This window comes from Manis pentadactyla, chromosome 12, assembly GCF_030020395.1.
Source record: "Manis pentadactyla isolate mManPen7 chromosome 12, mManPen7.hap1, whole genome shotgun sequence".
Lineage (NCBI taxonomy): Eukaryota > Metazoa > Chordata > Mammalia > Pholidota > Manidae > Manis > Manis pentadactyla.
The window spans coordinates 109,317,594-109,338,026 of record NC_080030.1 but is presented as its reverse complement, the minus strand read 5'-3'; the positions used below and the strand labels follow the sequence as shown (position 1 = coordinate 109,338,026).

General features: G+C 43.3%; 1 protein-coding gene across 2 annotated transcripts; it reads right to left on the bottom strand.

Moving 5' to 3' along the window:
- Positions 1-1,452: 1,452 nt before the first annotated feature.
- AMD1 (adenosylmethionine decarboxylase 1) lies at positions 1,453-19,607 on the bottom strand. 2 transcript variants are annotated; one of them, XM_036902974.2, is made up of 8 exons: positions 19,181-19,607; positions 7,790-7,876; positions 6,705-6,831; positions 5,605-5,707; positions 4,481-4,523; positions 4,144-4,381; positions 3,904-4,059; positions 1,453-3,511 (listed from the first exon to the last, which is right to left on the bottom strand). In XM_036902974.2, the coding sequence occupies exons 1-8, from the start codon at positions 19,288-19,290 to the stop codon at positions 3,377-3,379; spliced, it is 999 nt and encodes a 332-aa protein (XP_036758869.1). In that variant the 5' UTR covers positions 19,291-19,607; the 3' UTR covers positions 1,453-3,376. The 2 variants fall into 2 exon arrangements, with proteins under 2 accessions (XP_036758869.1, XP_036758870.1); XM_036902975.2 differs by lacking the exon at positions 19,181-19,607 and adding an exon at positions 17,202-17,686.
- Positions 19,608-20,433: the final 826 nt, after the last annotated feature.

Genomic DNA, 20,433 nt, shown 5'->3' with positions numbered 1-20,433 from the left:
ACTGGAAGAAAGCATCTGTAGGCAAATAAAGTCCCACGTACCATTAACAGAAAGCCAACCTGAATCTCAAACTTACTAATGGCCAATGAACACACAAGAACATGTCATTACTCAGAGAAGTGCCCATTTAAACAGGATACTACAGACCCAGAAGCCTAACCCTTCCATGTGAATGTTCATAGCAGCTTTATTCATACCATCCCAAAGTGGAAACCAATAAAATGTTCATTAACAAGAGAATGGATCAATTACGTACATTCATACAATGGAGTACTACTCAACAGTAAGAAATACACGGTTCAACCTCTCAAAACTTTTTACCAAATAAAAGCACTATGTGAGTTTATACTATGTGACCCAGTTTATAGGAAGGTCCAGGGTGCAGAGGGGAATCCGGTCTGTTCTGAACTAATTGGCAGCAGCACTAACCCTGCAGCGGCTGGTGTGCTTCACGGCCTAGAGAGGATGTGTAAATGGCTGTGGCTGAAGTTTCCCAGAATTGTACTTAGGAGTAAAGGTAAGTGGAAAGAGAACTAGGGACAAACCAGTGAGTTTTGAGGGAGACGTGGTCAGTAGCAGGAATCCCAGCGGAGGGATGCACTCCAGAGGAATAGCAGGAAGGACAAACGGACGAAGAATGTAGAGCTGGAAGGTGGGGACCCAGGAATCAGTGAATTGGTGACAATTACCTGGCTAGGACACTACCGTCCACAGTGTAGTATCACATTCACCATCAAGGTACCTGAATCTGATCAGGTGACATGATGACTGCTCATCAGTGTCCCCAAAACTCACCTGTTCCTAGGAGAGGAACTGCATCTTATTACACACATAATACAACATCTTGCTTATTCTAGGATAAACCAGTTCCTTTTTTATTCAGATTTTGGAAAATATTCTCTTATAAACTTATTCTAAGAAAGACCTGGATATACATTTTAATATCATTCTCAGCTAACTGTAGCTACTGAGCCTGAAGAGTTGAAATACTGGCAAGTAAACGGTGAGACAGGTATGCGGCTGCAGGGCAAACGACCAGGCTCCACCTTTGCTCAGACACAGGCAGCTTCCAGGCTGCCCCTCCGCACCCCACCAGGGCTCCTCCAGCAAATGCTGGATGTGCCACCCTCACACTTTTCACTTCCTGAATCCAAACTCACAAAGGCACAGTCACTCCTACTACTTGGCCTTTCCACTCGGTCACATCCTGGCATAGCCCAAATATTTCATTTGTGCTTCAGTTATGAGGCTGCTAACACATAAAATTTTAAATCTGAGTATAAATTATTCTCCCAAGAGCTTAAAATCTTTTCACAATTTTCAAATCTTACCAAAAAAAGTGTATTAAATATTGATTTCCTCAATTATAAAAACTTCAGATGCCTAGTATTTGGTCATGTATACTATTTAAAAAATACATCAACAAAAAAACCTTCTGAATATCACTAGATGCTGAATTAAGCAAACTTTTATTGAAGCTTAAACTGTGGTACAGAAATACATTTCAAGTGATTTAAAGTCCAACACCATGAAGAGAAATCAATGGCACCAAAATTCTCCCTCCTCCGTCATACATACTAGGATCTATTTAGATTACTATCCAATCTATGGTTTTCATTTTTCTAGGCTTTGTTCCATTCAAATTTTTGTTTTCCAACATTAGATAGGTATCTTAAATCTACTAGAAAAAAAAACTAGACCTCAAGCCAACAAGGGTTATTCAATCCACCAGGACGCTGTTCAAGGTCAAAACCACTTCTGAGCGCCGGTTGGTCCTGACAGCACCAGCCATGAGGCGCCGAGCGCCGATACAGAACCAAACTGACCCACTGAGTGAAAGCTTCTTCAATGAAACTTTGAATCAACGTGCTTAAAATAAAAGGCTGAAGCGTTCCAACCACTTGATTTCAAACCAAGTAGATTTTATGTTTAGAAACACTAAAAAAAGTATTTCATTTGTAAATACGGAAGGAACCAAAAACATTGCTGTATCAATCCAGAATTTAAAAAATTTTGCAAGGACAAGAAATATAAAACTTAGTCACCTTGCTGTTTTACATCTCACAGTATTTGCAAATGCAACTAAAGATGCCAACTCTTGAAAGCCTGTATTTTGTAGTTTTACGGATGGCATCTGCTTACTGTGTATGTCTGACAGCCTGAATAGTTGTCTTTCCGAGCAGTGCCCCTTGATCCTACAAGACCACAGTCAAGAACACGAGCAGGAAACGGGAAGTCAGAGTACGGGCACGGGCATCACAGTCAAAGCGCTTCAGGCCCCAGGTGGCAGGTGCCGCGTCCCCTCCAAGCCGAAGCTGTGGGGCGTCACTGGTGGACACGGTCGCCAAAGTCAATGCTAGGTGAACATTTGAGCTGCCTTGACTTACTGAATCTTACATCTCCTAATAAACAGTGGTAAAGATTCTTTTCTATTACTGCTTAGCTAGTTAGTGAGGGCCTGGTACTTGTGAGAAGCAGATCTCTAACGGGGAGCAGAGGCATGTGGTTTCCATGCATTCTGCCAGCACACCTCAGTATCAATCTGTGTGTCTTCCCTGACAATCAACTCCGTCTGTCAGGATCTTCCAAAAACAGCCTGTGCCAGTGGAGGGACAGACTCCCTTCACCTTGGAAGCATGAGGTCCACTCCCATTCCCACTCTGGGCTCTGAGAGTAGTGCAAACCCACAGTGTAACAGGGTACTGCTTTATTGGGGTGGGGGTGGGGGCAACACCATGGTGAGAAACAAAAACAAGCAATACAAGCAAGGACACAGCGCTGTTGAAGCGCTAATGCACCAAGTGACGGCCGTAGTCATTATCTAGAGGACTCACTCGTGGAAGGAAAGTGTAATTGCTGTTGCAGAAACGTCTGTATGAAGTAGAAATTGATTTTAATACTATGAGTAGAGAATAAGAAAGTGGAGGTGACTGGATGTAAGATTCTGGCAGCAAAGGACAGTCCCAGATGGTCAGGCTGAGGCCCACACCTGATGAGGACAAAAGCCTTGTCTGTGGGGAATTTTGGATGATACCTGGAGAAATATTACACTGTGTGCAAACCAAATGGAACTGTTTTCACAAGTGTTGTAAAGTTTCATACAGTAAGAGGTTTTTTCTACATGCACTTCAATTTCACAGCTAGAGTGGCAGAGGGCAGCTAAACACAGGAGAGCATGCATGGAAGATACCTAGCCTAGCTCCTGGACAGTGATGCGCACGACTCAAAATGATCACACTACTGTTCCATCCAGAGCTTCCTGGAGCTACAAGGTGGTGGTGGTTATGGAAAGCAGGGCCCCTGGTATCAGTATCTAAATGGCAGCACCACCTTTTATGTGTGTTTTCTTTTTGCGTCTTTTCTTCATTTTTCTTAATCAACTCTGCTGCTGCTTCTTAGCAAAACTGGTGAAAACAAAATTGTAATCATTGAACATAGCACTCTGACAATCAACACGTTTAAAACCTTCCATCTTCTGGGACGAAGAAAGCACGGTGCGACATTTAGAACTCTGTGGAAAAATTTAAAGCAACCATTAGTTCTTCCATCTACAGAAGTGTTTTCAACAAAACAGTTATACAGTAAGTACTTTTATCTTTTATCTTAATGACACCATGGCACTCGTTATTTTAGTTGCTTCCTATGAGCTGGAGGAGTGGGACAACCTGTGAAACCCCACGGCAGGCCTGTCAACGGGGATGTGAGGACGGGAGGAGCCCATCAGGCATAGACAGAAAACAGGGACTGCCGCAGTCTAACGCGACACATGAAGCTTCTCTATCCAGAGCCTCAGCCAGCCCACCGGGCACTCGGTTAACACACACCGTCTCAGAAGGCAGCTGACGAAATGCTCACATCCCCTATTTCCTGTCAGATTTTACTGCCAACAACAGAACAAATTACCTGGTTTACAAACAGGGTGGTCACAAATTTTCCCGGCTTGAAGACTTCTACAACTTTCCTGATCAGGTCATCGTAGGAGGTCTGACTTAAGTTTGTTTCAAAGCTGACATAGGAGAATTCTGGTTCTGGAGTGATGTGAATAGTCCAGTAAGTTCCCTTAGAGAAACAGTTTTGCGTTAATGATGGAGAAGGGAACACTTAAATATTTAAATAATCATTAAGCAAGGTATCGCTGCTTACATCCGATTTCATTCCGTTCATCGAATACCCACAAGGGTTGAACAGCGTGGCGTCAATGACAGAACCTGGTATCAGGTCACGAATCCCACTCTCACGAGTGACGTCCTTCGCGGTAACACCGTCTCTCGCGCGGAACTGGCCCATGACTGCTGGGTCGAGCTCGCTCATCAGGACTTCCAGGGTTTGGTCCGGCTGACTGGTGGCCCGACTCTCTGGGAAATCCAGAGTGTACAAGTACCTGCACAGAAGTAAAAAGCCGTTTCTAAAAGTGGCAACTAGCAGTTTAAAATACATTTTATATGGAACCAAAAAATCCACAAAATTGTGTTCAACATACCAACAGTCAGAATTCATACGTCCCATACAATATGCTGCTCCATCTGTTGAATGAGGAAAAAGTTAAATAAATTTAACAGATCCGTTTGACAGGACAGCTTCTTCCAACCCTTCCAGGAACTAGAATGACACTGCTCGCCTCCAACCAGAAATGGTATCATGAAGGGAAATGTAAGTACCTGGTGGATGTACAGCAAGGCAGCATGACCCTGACCCTTTTGAGGGAAATATTTTGCTGGCTGTCATTTAGAGACTTCTGCCAGGGAGGTGGTCTGTGCAGTGCTCAGAGAGGTACAGCCCACTCTTCCCTGACTCCACGAGGAAATCGGATTTGCTCACCCGTTATCTACACTCTCAAGTAAATACAAGTCATTTTATATAAATACATCCTTTCCACATTATTTCAAAGCCTCACTCAACATACTGAATTAACAAAACTGGTCGATATTCACATTAATTTATACTCAGCATTCTCTGAAAGTCTAGTGTAATTTCGTATTAGTTGATTAAGTTAAGAATAGGGATGGGGGAAGATTCACATTTTCTTTTTAAATCATGCCTTTGACTTTGGGATGTTATTAAGTCATTCTAGGTTCCCAAAGTTGTCTAGGATAAAAGGGTGTTAGATAATCTTTAGTTTCCTGACCTGAAGACTCAAAAGCAAGGTCTACAAATAAAAGTTTAGTAAATGGATGAAGAAAACCCTGCCAATTTGGTTGAACACTAGGATCTTACTGTGCCAACCCAGTTCCTGAATATATCCTGGACAATGTTTTCTTAACATGGACCAGTGTCTCAGCATGGGTCTTCTGAGGTCACTGGACATTTTTCTGGATGAAGGGACCATAGTCTTCATAACCACTCAGAGTGACTGGCTAGATGAAGATGACCACTCCCTCTGGCAGGTGATCAATTCTCTGATTTCCTTTTTCCATCATTTCGACAAATACTGACCTGAGGTACATACACACACTATAAAAATTTACATTCAGCTACACCGATACATGCAACTATATAAAGTGCTACATTTACATACATATGCTTTAAATATGTGTACACATATAACTCAGATCTCTGAGAGGATATATCCTCTAAGCAAACAGGCTCCAATTATATTAAACTTACTTGGGAAAATTGCATTAAGAAACTCTATTTCTTCCTGGAAATTCCGGTGTGGGTACCCTTGGTGAGAAGGCTTCATGAAATTCTTTCGCGAATAAAAGAAGCTCTAAAAACAAAGCAAACAAGCAAACACAGATAACGTCATACAAAGAATTCTATCACCCTTCCTAACCAGCTATTTTCTACATAATGTGTACAAAATCAAAACTACCTCCACAAGTGTTCTTCCCTACAAATATTTTCCCCTCTAACATTTAGCATGTTTTCCCTTTAATATGCTCAATGGGTATGTAGTTGTCTGCTGGCTGAAAAACGAACATGAAGGCCACTGTGAGAGCAAAGGTTCCAGAATGACCCCCGGGAGTTACTGGTACACTGAGCAACGGTTTCTAAGGTGTGGAGAGGGGCCAGCAGAGCATCAGGATGGGACTGGGTCAATGTGTTTCCAGAAACTGGACGCCTGACCTGATGGTGATGGGTCATAGGGACGAGGTCCAATGCTTACTTCTGGAGCTTTTACACAGGCATATAAGCAAAGCCCACGGTAGAACCGTGTCATTTATTCTCTAAAGAGTAAGTGTGATCCCAAAACTATGAACATACTGCTCTCCATTTCTTTTGGGATCCATAATTAACAAGAACTGTTTTAGGTCCTAATGACAAGCTGTCCTTAACCCTAATTAAATGGAGTATTAAAAATCAACATCTACTCATCAGAACAATGATGCCCTAAAACACTGTAGTTCCTGAGTGCTGTCAGAATGTCACTCAATACTGATGGTTACTCTTTATGAAGTCCGGAAGATTTTTCTTGCTTTCCCTTCTTGCCTTAGTTTCTCTACCATTCATAGGAACTATACTAAGGAGTTAATTATTTTAAGTGTCTGGTTTCTTCATTTCTTTCTCCAATTTGAGTTTTAATTCATTCTCTGCATCCTTCCTATTTTCTGTTGTCTTGAGCAAAAAAGCCTAGCATTTTCTCATGGTAGGAGGATCATTACCCATTTCACTGGAAGCAGTACCTACACAAATATGCCAGGCATAGCACAGAACCCTACCGTTTAGGACTAAAGAGGATTAAATGGTGTTTTTGGACCACTTACTTGAATCGAGTCAAACCCACTGTAATCCCTAGCAAGTTTCAACAGAGGAACCAGCGCTTTCAGCAAGAGGGTGGTACCACATGTCTTCAAAATGAAACGTCTCTTGGAGACAAACATGCTACTCTCACTGCAGGCGAAAAAGGGACAATGTTAGGACCATGTTTATGCACTGCTGAGATGCAATCAATTACTGGACTATCTTTTACAACGCAGTCTTCAGGAGTTTTAAATGTTAAGGTCCCAAGGAAGCAAATGATGTGCTGCAGTGACCTTCCCATCCTATCACAGGAACGTGAGTTCAAAGCTCGGGAACCCCACAGAAACAGGTCTTGAGACAGGCATGAGCTGTATGAGCTCATTACCCAAACCCTCTGCTGCCACTAAGCTTTCCTCCCCACTTCACCTATCCTAGGACATCATTTACTACATGCAGACTCTGCCTCATCCCCTACCACCTGTTTCGGTGGTCACATTTTGGTGATGAGAGCGAGCGAGCAAGCTTCATGAGGAAAGGAATGTTTTTGCTCATCATTATATCCCTAGGGCCTGGCACATAAGTGTTTGACAGACATCTGTGCCTGCCCATCATGCTCAGTAAGGAGTGTGTGCCCAAGTCGTCCAAGAGCCCCAAGGCCCACCGTGACGTAAGAATTCGAAGTTTTACTGACTACATCAGCTCTGCCCTACAGAGAGGCCACGAGGCTTCCTTCTCACACAGCCCGACCTGCATAAGCAAAGTGGCTTCTGCAAACCTCACGTCTTGAGACTGAGGAGCCCACGCTAAGGAGGAAGGGCTGCCTCTGGGGCTGCGGGGGGAGGCCCAGTGCCATCCTGCCCTGCTTTACAGCCACTCCCTGCTAACTACCAGGGGGCAGATCCGCAGCACCGTGGAGGGCTGTTGGGTGAGACTTCAAAACATACTGCCTAGGGACACCTCAAGGTGACGTTTTATTTTACACCATATTTTTAATAGTAAAGTAAAAATGTGTACAGAACTAAGATCCAGAGGAACAACTTACTATTCCATGTAAGTATGATTCACACAGAAATGGGTTAGCTAGTGACACCTGTGTGGCAGGACTCACCTGAGTACATAAGCTTCCTGCTTGTCAGTTTTTGTCACACTTATGATTGAACATTGCACATCCTTCAAAAGTATGTCCCACTCGGATCTATTATTTAACCAGAAAAAAGGATGATTAATTCATAACAGTATTTGCCTACTCATAAAAATTACAAAGCTCTCACACTTAAGTTTTCCTGATTAAGGCTACATACTTTCCATGTCACTACATTCTTGTTCCAGCTTGTCTTATAAATACCAACATCTAGTCTCTTTCCAAAAGTGACGGCCCCACCAAATAAAATGGGACACATTTTATGATATAAGAAAAACAATTCAAAAAGCAAATGAGAAAACTGCAAATTACATTATTTATCTGCCAGTTATGAAAAAGACTAATAATGTGAATAAGCCACAGAGAAATTTAAAAAGCCAGTAAACAAAGGACTGTCATTACCTCTCAGCAGTAAATTATTAAAGAAATGCAAGTTAAAATGAGATGCTTTTTCATACCCATCAAATTTTCAGATTTTTAACCTCAATATATGAATTACAATCTGAAAAACACCCTTTCCCTTGCCAGTTACATGGTAGATTTAAAAGCCTGACACAGTAAGCTGGTGCTATTTTAGAACCTGCTTATATTTTCTGTGATCAAACTGGCAGCCACTCGCGGTAGGTAGTGGTGTCTAAAGTCTAGAAGCACTGTCAAAGAAGTGAAAAATGCCACTGGCTGGTAATTTACAGCACAAGCACACCCATTCAGATCTTGGTAACAATATGTGCTAACAGGATCAGAAAGCCCGTTTCAACCGTGTCAATGAAGTCTGCAGTACACCTAAGGAAGTGCCACCGTGAACAGGAAGGTGACACGGAACAGCTTCAATTTTCCACATTAAAGGCTTGAAATATTTTTTAAGTTCTTAGTATTTAGTATTTAATAGGTTCTCCTTCTAACCCTAAATAAATGGTGTATTATGGCTAAAGTTTTTTTATCCAGTTAAGATCCTATAAGAGAAATCTTCAAGAGCACAGCCAGCACAAAACCCAGGGTTTCATTCTTTTCTATTAAAACACACCACACATCACCCATCAATCCTGCTAGAATTCTGTACCTGTTTCATCACTTTGCTCAAACAACTGTTACTATAACAGGCAACTGTATGAATATCACAGAAGGCAGTACTTCCTAAAGTGGGCCAATTAATTAACTGAATAGCTCTGAGACCCACCTGAAAAACAAACGTGTGCTTATTAGCGATCATCAGAGCCCATGAGCCATGCCTTTACCAAGCAATTTTTAAGAAGAGCTTAACTACTAGCCTTCTTTTTAAAAGTTGCTAATGACTGGTTTTATAAAATAAAACTGGCCATCTTTTTGCATTTACTTTTTAAGTGGCACAATTTGTTTAGGGAAGGAAAAAAGTTACCATTAAGACCCAGTTCTGAGTGACACAAACTTAAAGACTTTTTTAATCCTTGTATTTTAGGGTGCCAAGCAGCAGCTTTGAGTTTCATATTGCTTTCTAAAACTCACAAAGTTCACTAATGTGCAAACATTTCAGAACCCACAGTATTTCAACTCCACAAATAATATGCTGTTAATGCACAAAGGCCCGAGCAGACCTAAAGGGAAGCACAGGGCTCCGGCTGGAGCTGCTGCCTCTGCTTGTGACATTCGTTGTGATTACACTGATCCCGGTGGCTTGGTCTCTAACTGGTGGGTAATAAAACCTAGTCCACATGACTGATGAGATTAAATTACATAACGCACACAGAATTCACCTACTTGACAAGAAGAATTCAAAGACAGATAGATGATGAAGGTAAATAATAAAAATACCCACTTCGAATATAAGCTTTAGTGACTGGCACACATGGTATCTGTTGACTGTCTTCTCCTTTGAGAGACGCCAAGAATTTCCTGGTTGTTCACAGGTGAAGTAATTTATGAGTGCACCCTGGACATTTTGATCATGTTATAGAACTTTAAATCTCATCTGAACCCTTTGATTTAATGGGATTTTAAAATCTTATGTTGATAGTTTAAAAACCGTAAAATTCTTAAAAATTAAAAAATCGTATTAGCAGGCAATTGAAGTGGTTACTGGCAAATGGTCACTAAGTTCTGTCTTTAAGTTCTTATCCAACTTCTGTGGGTCAGGCTATGGTTTCACTTTAGTCACGAAACCCTTTGTCATGGGATTCTGGTGCTTCCGGCTTCCATGGGACCCATTGAGAGGTCAGCGTTCGGGGGAAGGGGGACCTCTCAGTTTCCAAGGCCTTTGAAATGCTGTTTAGTTCTTAGCGTCGGATCCATTCGAGCGGTTCAGCTGTGTTCTAAATCTTTATGGGATCACCTTCCTCACCACTCTCCTTTTCCATAGCCTCCCTGACAATTCCTGGCTCAGGGACAAGAAGCCCCCATTCCTGGTCCTCTGGCTAGAAGAACAAGGCTTTAGTTTTCCACTCCGCAGCAGGCTGTCTCTGAAGGTCTCCCCCTCTGGGGCCAAATGAGGAGAGGAGAGGCACAAGAGAAGCAGAGATCACTCTGCCGTCCTTTGCTCTGGAGACAGTGCCTCTGGTCAAGAAGGGTCCCCCCTTCCTTACGGAATTTTAGACATCTGCCCTGCCGTCACTGCTACAGACTGCCTGAGCTGCGGGCAGAACAGGAGAAAAAACAATACGAAACAAGGGCTCTCTTCACTCTCTGACCCAAACAGCCCCGCCCCCTGCCGCCGTCCTTCTCTGCAACCACAAAAAGAGGGTCTCTCTTGCAGCATTTTGTCTGTGCCCAGTGAGCACGTCCAGGTTCCTGGCAGCTTGAGGCCATCCCAGGAGATGCCCAGGAAAAAAAGCAACGGGAAATCACAGCTGTTTCCATGGTAGTTGTAGTTTTGGTGTCCTTCTTCAACTCACCTATTAACCTTTACTTCTAATCCTCAGATAGCTGATCCATGCACTCTATCCAGGGTTTTTAAGTTACATTTGGTAAGAGAAAAAGAGAGTCAAACCTGCTCACTCTATCTTGATGGCAATCAGAATGCTCTTGCACTCAATGATCATTAATTAATAAATTCTGCAGCCAAACTCTTCCCCACCTCAAAGAAACCCTGAAGTAGGACTTTTCAAAGTCACAGTATGATAGAAAGCAATTGCTTTAAAACTTACTGGATGGCCTATCAACCAAGTGATTATAAAGATATACTTAGGGGAACTGCTATGTTCAAAGAATAAACCAAGGGGCAAGAGAAATAGGAGACATAAAACTGTGGTCAATACAAGGCTATGCATGTGCATAAAAAGAAGCTGGAAAACCAATCCTAAAGTAGCTGAGAATTTCAGCAAATTATTTTGTCATATTTCTATGGGGAAAATAAGCCTCCCTCTTGTAAATAAAGCTTTTTTGGACCCTAGGCACACCTAGATCCTGATAAATGTCCTGCGGAAATAGCATGCTCTTTACTAATGACAGTATATGGATTGAATTTTAGTCACTATGCAGAAAAGCAAAAATATTAATGCCATGCCGTATTCTATATTTAAAAGTTTTCTTAAAAGAAGGTGGTCTAAAATGATTTCACTCATTTGTCGAGTATAACAAAGCAAAACTGAAGAACAAAACAGCAGCAGACTCAGACTCCAAGAAGGGACTAGCGGTAACCAAAGGGAAAGGGGGTGGGGAGGGCGGGAGAAGGGGATTAAGGGGCTTTATGATTAACACACACAATATAGGAAGGTCACGGAGAAGGCAGTACAGCAAGGAAAAGACGAGTGGTGACTCTGTAGCATCTTACTATGCTGATGGACAGCGAGTGCAATGGGGTGGGGTGGGGTCACTTGATAATATGGATGAATGTTAAAACCACAATGTTGTTCATGTGAAACCTTCATAAGACTGTTGAAAAGAAGGTGGTCTAATAGGAAATCTGAGAGTATTTATAAGGGAAAAGATACTTAAAATGACAAAAAAGAATCCTACTATGTCCTCTAATTCAGCAAGGCTTCAAATGGATATTGACTACATTTTTAACATAAAAAGTAATTTGAAAGTAAACGCCTCAGGTCTAATGATCTTGGACAAAGGTGCAAACAACAGGGAGGCCAGTACTGTCATGGAATGGTGCTGGGAAAAAATAGGTAATCCTCATGAGAAAGGAAGGCGGACCCATACCCTACACCATACACAAAAACTAAAGTGCTTCAAGACCTAAATTAACACTTAAAATTATTAAAAAATATAAGAAAATGGGGAGAAGCTCGGGGACACTGTATCTGGCAGTGCTTTCTTGGGTATGACCAGCAGCACAGACAACAATAGCAAAAGGATGGAAAGGACCTTGATCTTAGTAACTTTTTGCATGATAAGGAAACAATCAACAGAGTGAAAAGACAATCTCAAGAATGGGGGGAAATTATCTGCAAATCATACAAGAGGTTTATCTCCAGACTACATAAGGAACCCCTCTAACAAAAGTAATCTATGATAAGCAAATGGTCAATAAACGTATGAAAAATGTGCAACTTATTGTCAAAGAAATGCCCACCAAAACCTGGAGCCAGTGCCTCATGCCCACTAGGGACACCTCCTCTCCAAACTAGGAGACAAGAACAAGTGTCTGCAAGGACGTGGAGCACTTTCAACACTGGTGCACTGTTGGTGAAAATGTAACGGTGCTGCCATCATGGAAAACAGAGCACAGTGTGGACGTTCCTCAAAAACTTAAGAAGCATTACCGTACAATACAGCAATCCCACCTCTGGGTATATGTCCAAAAGAATTCCGAACAGGATCTGGAAGGGTATTTGCACCCCCGTGTTCACTGTTATGCACAACTGTCAAGAGATGGAAGCAGCCCAAATGTCCACTAGGGGATTAATGGGTGAAGAAAATGTGGTACTTACGTACAATGGATTATCTGCCCCTGAAGGAAATCCTACCACCTGCTACAACATGGATGAACCCTGCAGATGTGATGCCGGGTGAAACAAGCCATCACAAAAGGACAAATACTGCATGATCCCTCTCACATAAGGAGCTCATATCCTCCTATGAAGTATTTGAAGTAGTCAAAATCACAAAGGTAGTTTTGAAGGACAGGGGGGAGGGAAAGGGGAAGTTAGTGTTGAATGGGTACAGTCTCAGTTTTGCAAGATGAAAACATTTTAAAAATATGTTGCACAATATGAATATACTTACTACTACACACTTAAAAAATGGCTAAAGTGGTAAATTTAATGTTAGATACTTTTTGCAATCAAAAAATGACCAAGGAACAGAATATTGCTGGCAGGCTGAAGAAACCCTTCAGAGCAGGGTGTCACGCACACCTGAGGGGCCGGATCCTACCCTCAAGATCCAGTGGAATGCAGACACTCTGCAGAGGGTGCCTGGAAACTTGCATTTAAAAGGCATCCCTGATCAGATTCTTCTAGTATATTTCTTCAAGCAAAAAGCAGTGGTTCAGGTTATCAAGTAATTTATCCAATGCCATACAACTATTCAAAGTTTTTCTGAACTGGGGTATCAGCTAAAAGCCTAAACTGTTGCACACTCTCCTTACCACATTCCAATCAGGCCTTTACACTTTATCCAAGGTAAGTCTTTGGATCAAAAACCAACCTCTAAAAACAAAAAGCATCCTATAAGGTAAGATTATTTTTCCATAAAGTCTGGGCTGTCCAGAAGTTAAATTCTGAGGGTGCTTTCCCAGGTCAGTTAATTCAGTTACACAAAGAAATAAACCTTCACCTTTTGTTCGAAGAAATCAACCCCAGAATCCACTGCTTATATAGTTATAATCACAGTATTCAAATTCTCTTTCTCAAACTTTTACCTAAAATTTAAATCACCATCAGTGCAATTCCTGCTACATTCAATTGATTATTACTTCCAATGTGTATATCTTTGAGAAGGGTGATTTGGCAGATAGCAATTCAAACTTTTGAAACTGATACAGAATACAGAATACAGAAGCTTAATTCAATAGGAAGCTTTTCTACTTTAACAAAACATTTGTGCTAACAGGTTTCTTGGCAATGGGTTGAAAATTCCTTCAATGTAAATTACTGATACTGCAATATGGTGCAATGATGTATTAAAGTAAGGCATGAGTTCTGGGCAAGTTAATGCTGAGCTGTAATTTACTATCTTTGGAACTGCCCCAATCCTTTACTGAAAATTGTATTTTAGCTTACAAAATTTGAGTGAAGGACAAAGATTAGCATTATAGTCCACCAATTCTAAATGTCTTTTCCAATCAATATTAGAGAGTCTAGTTTTCATACTTTCATGTAACTGTGAACATAAAACACCTCTTTCTAACCTTTCCATAATTAAAAAATACTCTCTTCTCCTCCACTACAATTTTCCATATGAACCCACATTATTAGTAAGAAAGCTCAGGTCTGAGGTGAATTCTAAAGCAAAAAGGAAAGCCAGTTTTATAGTCCTCAAATATCAGAATAAACTATCTTCCCCTCCTCATCAGTTTATTTTCTAACAGACTTCCTCCCTATACCTGTCATTTCTTATAGAATAAAAGGCTTCTGTTTGGTCCAGCAACTCTATGACATTATCATATGTGGCTACTGGTTTCAACATCCTTTTGAAATCTGAAAAATCTGAGAAAACTGCAGATTAAACCTAAAATACTATTCCCCCCTTTACATTTCAACTTCACATATAGTGTGTAACACATCATCTTAGAATATCACCTATTCCTTTACCCATTTGGATATTCACAGACTGCTGTTTTTCTCCAACATATTGTTAACCAGTATTCTTTAATGCAAGCAATACCAGACAGGATTTCCTTCTTGAAAAAAACAAAACAAAAACTACATCGTGTCCTTTTTGTCTCCCTTGAAAAATGAGTAAAAAAGATCCTCAGTATCATGCAATTTATTTAGATTACACTCAAGGTAAATTCTACTAACTGGCCTATAGCGGGTGGGAAATGTTTAAGAGAAAAGGTGAACATTCAGGTAGAGGGTTCCAGCTGGACTTGGGAGTTAAAGTTTGGAAAGATGATCCAATTTTCTCCTTCAAGGGTATTCTATTCCCTCATATCATACAGAAAAAGCAATACCAGATGGAATGCAGATCTATCTAAACATGAAAAGTAAAACAAAATTTAAGGGGAAAAATGAACATTTTCATTAACTCAGGATGAGTAAAGATAAACAGAATTCAAAACTGCTAACTATTAAATGAAAAATAATGACAACTGGACTACATTAAAATTCTAAACTAAAAATATCATTAGTAGAATGAAAAGGGAAGTCATAGATAATTTGTTGTGATACACAAACTGGAAATAATTCATCCATAATATATAAATAAATAAAAATTTCCTACAAAATGAAGTCATCCCCAAAGAACTAGGCAGACTTGAACAAGCATTTCATGGAAGATACCACCCAAAGGGTGAATAAAGAAATGAAACGATGTTCTACTCCATTAGTTTGGTGGGAAATACATACAATAGCTAAAATTATAAAGACAACATCAAGTGTTGGATGAAGATAGGGAGCAACTGGCACCCTCATCCTGGATATATTCACACCCTATGACTTAACAATTCCACTCCTGTTTATACATGTATATCTAACAAAGCATACATATTGCTCACTAAGACACAACAGTGTTCATAGCAATATATTTGTATTAGCAAAATGGAAACTACTTAAATACTCATTAACAGTAGTAGAGTGGGAAAATTATGGTATATTGACAAAAAATACTACATAGTTTGAGAATGAACTACAAAACCTCAGTGTTGACCATAGGAGGCCTCACATAATGCACACTAAATGATCCCATGTTATACAAAGTTCAAAAGTAAGGAAAGCTCATCTATGGTGTTTTAGAGGTCAGGTAGAAGGTGGGAGGATAGCAATTGGAAAGTACAATGGAGACTTCTGGAGTCACATTCCTTAGGTCTGAATGCTGGTTACATGAACGTGATCAGTCTGAAAATTCAGGATGTACTTAAAATTACTTTGTGTTACGCTTCTACAAAATTTCAGAAAAACAAAATAGCTGTATTAAGAAGATAAGCTGTCCTACTAATAGACCAGTTTTTTATATCATATATTTTCTCTGGCAGATTGCCAGTTCCTCCAACTCTGCTGGAATATTTCCTTCAAATGACCCTACGGTTGTTCTCTTGGTTCAAGTCTTGGGAATAATTTTCATCACAAATTCTTCAAACCCCACACTGCTTCCAACTAAATATCGCTGATCTTATACTTGATAACAGCTTTTCTCTAAGATCATTTTAGCAGCTTTCCAAATTCATATTCCTCTTCATTCTGTACAATTTGGGGGCATATAATGCTCAAGTTTACTTAGCACAGTTGCTAACTGCTAGGTTTACATCTACGGGATGGAAGAGGGAGCCAACATGTGAACAGCAACCGAAATTATCTTTTGGTTTGTAGCAGGAATACAACATACATGCCAACAATGACGAGATCACTATTTCTATCAGTAAGGTATCCAGACACTGGAAAGACGAATTTACTACACAAAAAATGACCAGGTTCTGTTTGAGATACACACCCATTCATTTTACTCTATCGCCAAGACCTTCAAATTCAAATCTTTCCCATTTACATTTTATCTTCAAGACTTCTGACATACATGTACCTGTGAAACCATCAGACGATAGTGACCACCTCCATTGGCCCGCCCCCAGGGCCTCTTGGGCCTCCGTAATTCGCCCTTTCCCCTCACTCCCATCCTCAGCAGCCACCTGTCTGTCAGATTATCAGGCATTTCCTGGAGATTTGTAAAATGGTATCTTGCGGTACTTTTGGTGGGGCTTACTTACTTACTCCAGCACAATTATTTGTTGCATGTCACATTAATGGTTCACCTTTTTATTACTATGCATTCTATTGTATGGCTACGGCACGTTTTGGTTATCCATTTGACTGTTAGAGATTTGATTCCAGTTTGGGAGCGACTACAAATAAAGCTGTAATGTATTTACTTACTCAAGAGAGTAGGGAAATATGTTCATACAAGGACTTTTACACGAATATGCATGAGTGGCCTGGCAACAGATGTTTAACTTATGCCAAACCACTTTCCAAAGTGGTTATACTGTTTTTCAATCACATAAGCAGTGCTTAAAAGTTGTTATCTTCACAGTTATTCAGGGTTTGACATCAAAAGTTACATAAGCTCCAAAAAGAGTTGGAGTGTCTACTTAGAACGTGTAGGGAAGGTTAGAATTGTTTCTGCCTTGAATGTTATAAAGAAAATTCCAGTGAAACCATTTGGGACTAGAGTTTCCTTTATGGGGATGACTAATGACTAATTCAACTAATGCAATGGTTATAGGACTACTTAGATTTTCTATTTCTTCTTGCAACAACGTTGGAAATAAAAATCTTTCCATTAATTTTCCCGTAATATAATTTACATTTTAAATGTCTTTAGCAAGGCCTTTCTGGCTTCCAAGCTTTTATCTCACTAAATAAAAAGAAAGCTATTAAAAACGTCTTATTCCATGGAAAAATTAACGAAATGAAGCATATACCTCAACACCGAAAAACTATTTAAAAAATGGAGGACCTAAACAGACACTTCTCCAAAGAAATACAGATGAGCAACAGGCATATGAAAAGATGCTCCACATCACTAATCATCAAGGAAATGCAAACCAAAGCTACAATGGTATCACCTCACACCAGGTAGGATGGCCTTGGTGACACTGAACACTGCAGTGACACTATCTCCTCTACTTGAATAAAAATACATAGCTAGGGCACCTTCAATGTGCAGCCTTTTAGATTACAATTTAATAATATTCTTTCTTCTCCAGCCTTCTTGCTTTAAAAGGAAAAGCAGATGATTTTGCCCCTAAGTACAAAGAATCATGATAACATTTATAGCGTCTACTATGTGTCACACAGTTTAAGTGCTGTACACACTAACCCACGTAATCCTCACAGCTGCCCTGTAAGGTACCGTTATTGTCTGTTTTATAGACAAGGAAACTACTAATGCTGCTTGAATTAAACCACTAGACATTCAATGGCCATGAACTTAACCACTTCATTATGCATTACTCTTCTGGATAACTGGTAATCCATTTAAGGCCTCTGGGGCCCATGCCCCAACTTCCCAAGAGACCAGAGGCGATGATTTACTCTGGCCAGACCTCTGATTTTAAGTGGTATGTATTATCTAGCATCTACTTTTTCAGATTTTTAAAAATCTCCTGTTAAATCCCACACAGTGCATCCTTGTGCTTATTAGCAAGTCACGAAAAATCTCACTGATGAACCTCTCAGTTAAATCCAATAAACTTTTCAGTTGTTGTTCTATCTACAACAACTGAAAGGTGGCAGTACTCTCTCAAAATAGTAACGCAAAGTCATTAAATGTCCACAAATGCACAGCACTAAAACATGAACTTGACAAAACAATATTACGTCCCCGAAGGTTTAACTTTTGCTATCTTAAGAGCCACACTGAAGCAGTTGGAGAATTTCAGCTGATTTAAGTACAAAGGGAAAGTAGTTGCAAGCTGCTTTCTCTAAGTCTCTTGCTTTATGCGTCAAGGAGCTCTCCTTAACAAACCCAAAAAAAAAGCCAAGCTTAAAATTCTGATTATTTTTTCCTCTCAAGAACTCGGGGAGGAAAAACCCTGTTCCCTTTACAAGCACGTGTGCTTACAAATAAAGCTTCAAAGCATTTGAATAACCAGAACAAAACGCTGCTACTCCTTTTCTACGACCGCCCCTGCTCAGCAGCTCTGGCCTGACGATCCGGTCCGTGGTCTCCCCGGACGCGCGCCACCGGACCCGGGAGACCCCCGCCTGCGAAATGCGGGGAAAGACAGGCTTCCCGGTTCTGTGAGACACACTGCATCCCAGGATGCGGGTCCCGACCGCGGCGGGCCGAGCCTGGCAATCCTGAGGGCCCGCTCGACATTTTACGTGTCGCACAGGCTTGGAAATGAGACCCGTGACGCCCCGGCCAGCACGTGCTCTGCCGCGAGTAGCCGCCCCGCCCGCCTCGGCCCAGGCCCCGGCGGCGCCCGCGGCCCGGCTCCGCGGCCCCAGAAGCTGCAGCCTCCGGGCCGCACCGTCACAGGCTCCACGGCCCAAGGTCAAAGGGCTGGAGGCGCGCGGCGGCGCAGGCCGCCGTTCCCGGGCCGCCCCGGAAGGGTTCTGGTGTGGGGCCCCAGCCCGACCCCCGCATCTCCCGCCGGGCCCGACTCGCGCTTCACTCGGGCCTCCGGCCACACCTGCCGGGCCCGGCCGCCCCCGAGAGCGCGGCGGCGCCCGCCTCCCCGCGGTAGCGCCCGGCCGGCGGCGACGGCAGCCCGCGCGGCGCGGCCGCTCCCCCGCCCGGGCCCCCGGCCCCGCCCCGGCCCGGCGGGCGGCGCCCCACCTCGGGATGGTGCGGAGGTCCCCGGATCCTTGGCCCGCGTCGGGGTGCTGCCGGGAGAACCAGACCTCCAGCAGCTTCTCGGTGCCTTCGAAAAAATGTGCAGCTTCCATCACCGTGAGACCAGCGAACAACCAACAACCACAGAAAATCAACTAAATTAAATCTCTTCGCCGCCGCCGCGGACTGTTCCAGCTGTGTTACTAAAGTTCAGGTTCCTTTTTTCTGCTATAGTTTTATATTAACTTTTTTTTTAAAAAAGGATTAATAAAATCTTCCCGGCTTTTTTTGTGTGAGCGAAAGTTGAACGTTAAGTCTGTTGGAAATAGAGGCAGATGCAGTTCAGGCTTGTAGTCCGCTGTTTCCCCGTTAGCGAGCAGGGCGGGCGCTAGCTAATGTCGCCGGCCATACTGTGGAAGCGAGGGCGCGGCGTGCGCGCCTCCCTTATATACCTCTGCTCCGCGGCGGGCCGGACGTGACGCCAGGGCCCGCCCCTGCGGCCTATTGCTGCAGCCGCCCGTCAGTCACCGTCGCCGAGGCGCGGCCGGCACCAGCGCGGGGAGTTGCCCGCCTCGCTGCGGCGGGGGCCTGCGCTCGCCCCCACGCTGCCCCATGGGCGGGCCCGGCGCCGTGCGGCCCGCGGGGGTCGGGGCCGGGGAGGTGCGGCGGGAACGCCCGGGGGCGGGGCATGTGTGGGTGGGGCCGCGGGCGGGCGGCCTCTGGGGCGGCGGTTGGCCGGCGGATGCGGTCGTCGGTGCCCGCCAGAGCGCCCCTCGGGGAGCCGAGACTGGCGTGGGGCGCAGGAGTGCGTCCGGGCCGCTCGCGTGGCCGGCGGGCTTCGCAGGCGCTCAGCTCATGGGCGCGCCTCTGCCGGGGGGGGCGAGCGCGGTGTGCGCCGCCGCCCGGCCTCCGGGTGGGAAGGGGGGGCAACGTGGCGCCGGCATGCAGGGCCCGTCCCGCCCGCCTCCGCCCTGCGGCTGCGAGGACCGCCCCTGAGCCGGCGGGGGTGCCTCCCCCAGGCGTGCGGGGCGTGCGGGGCCGGGGGCCTAGCCTCGGCGCCGAAGCCGGCCGCCCGCGTCCGGCCGCCCAGACCCGTGGCCGAGTCCTGCCTTTCGCTCGGAAACGCGGGAGGAGAGACCCAGCCTGCCCTGAAAATTAACGTTGTCGCAGAACAAAAGACCTCCCCCTGCCATCCTTAGAAAGTGAAATAGGGTAAGATAGGCACGAAAAATCGAATGAAAAAGACACGGTTGAGT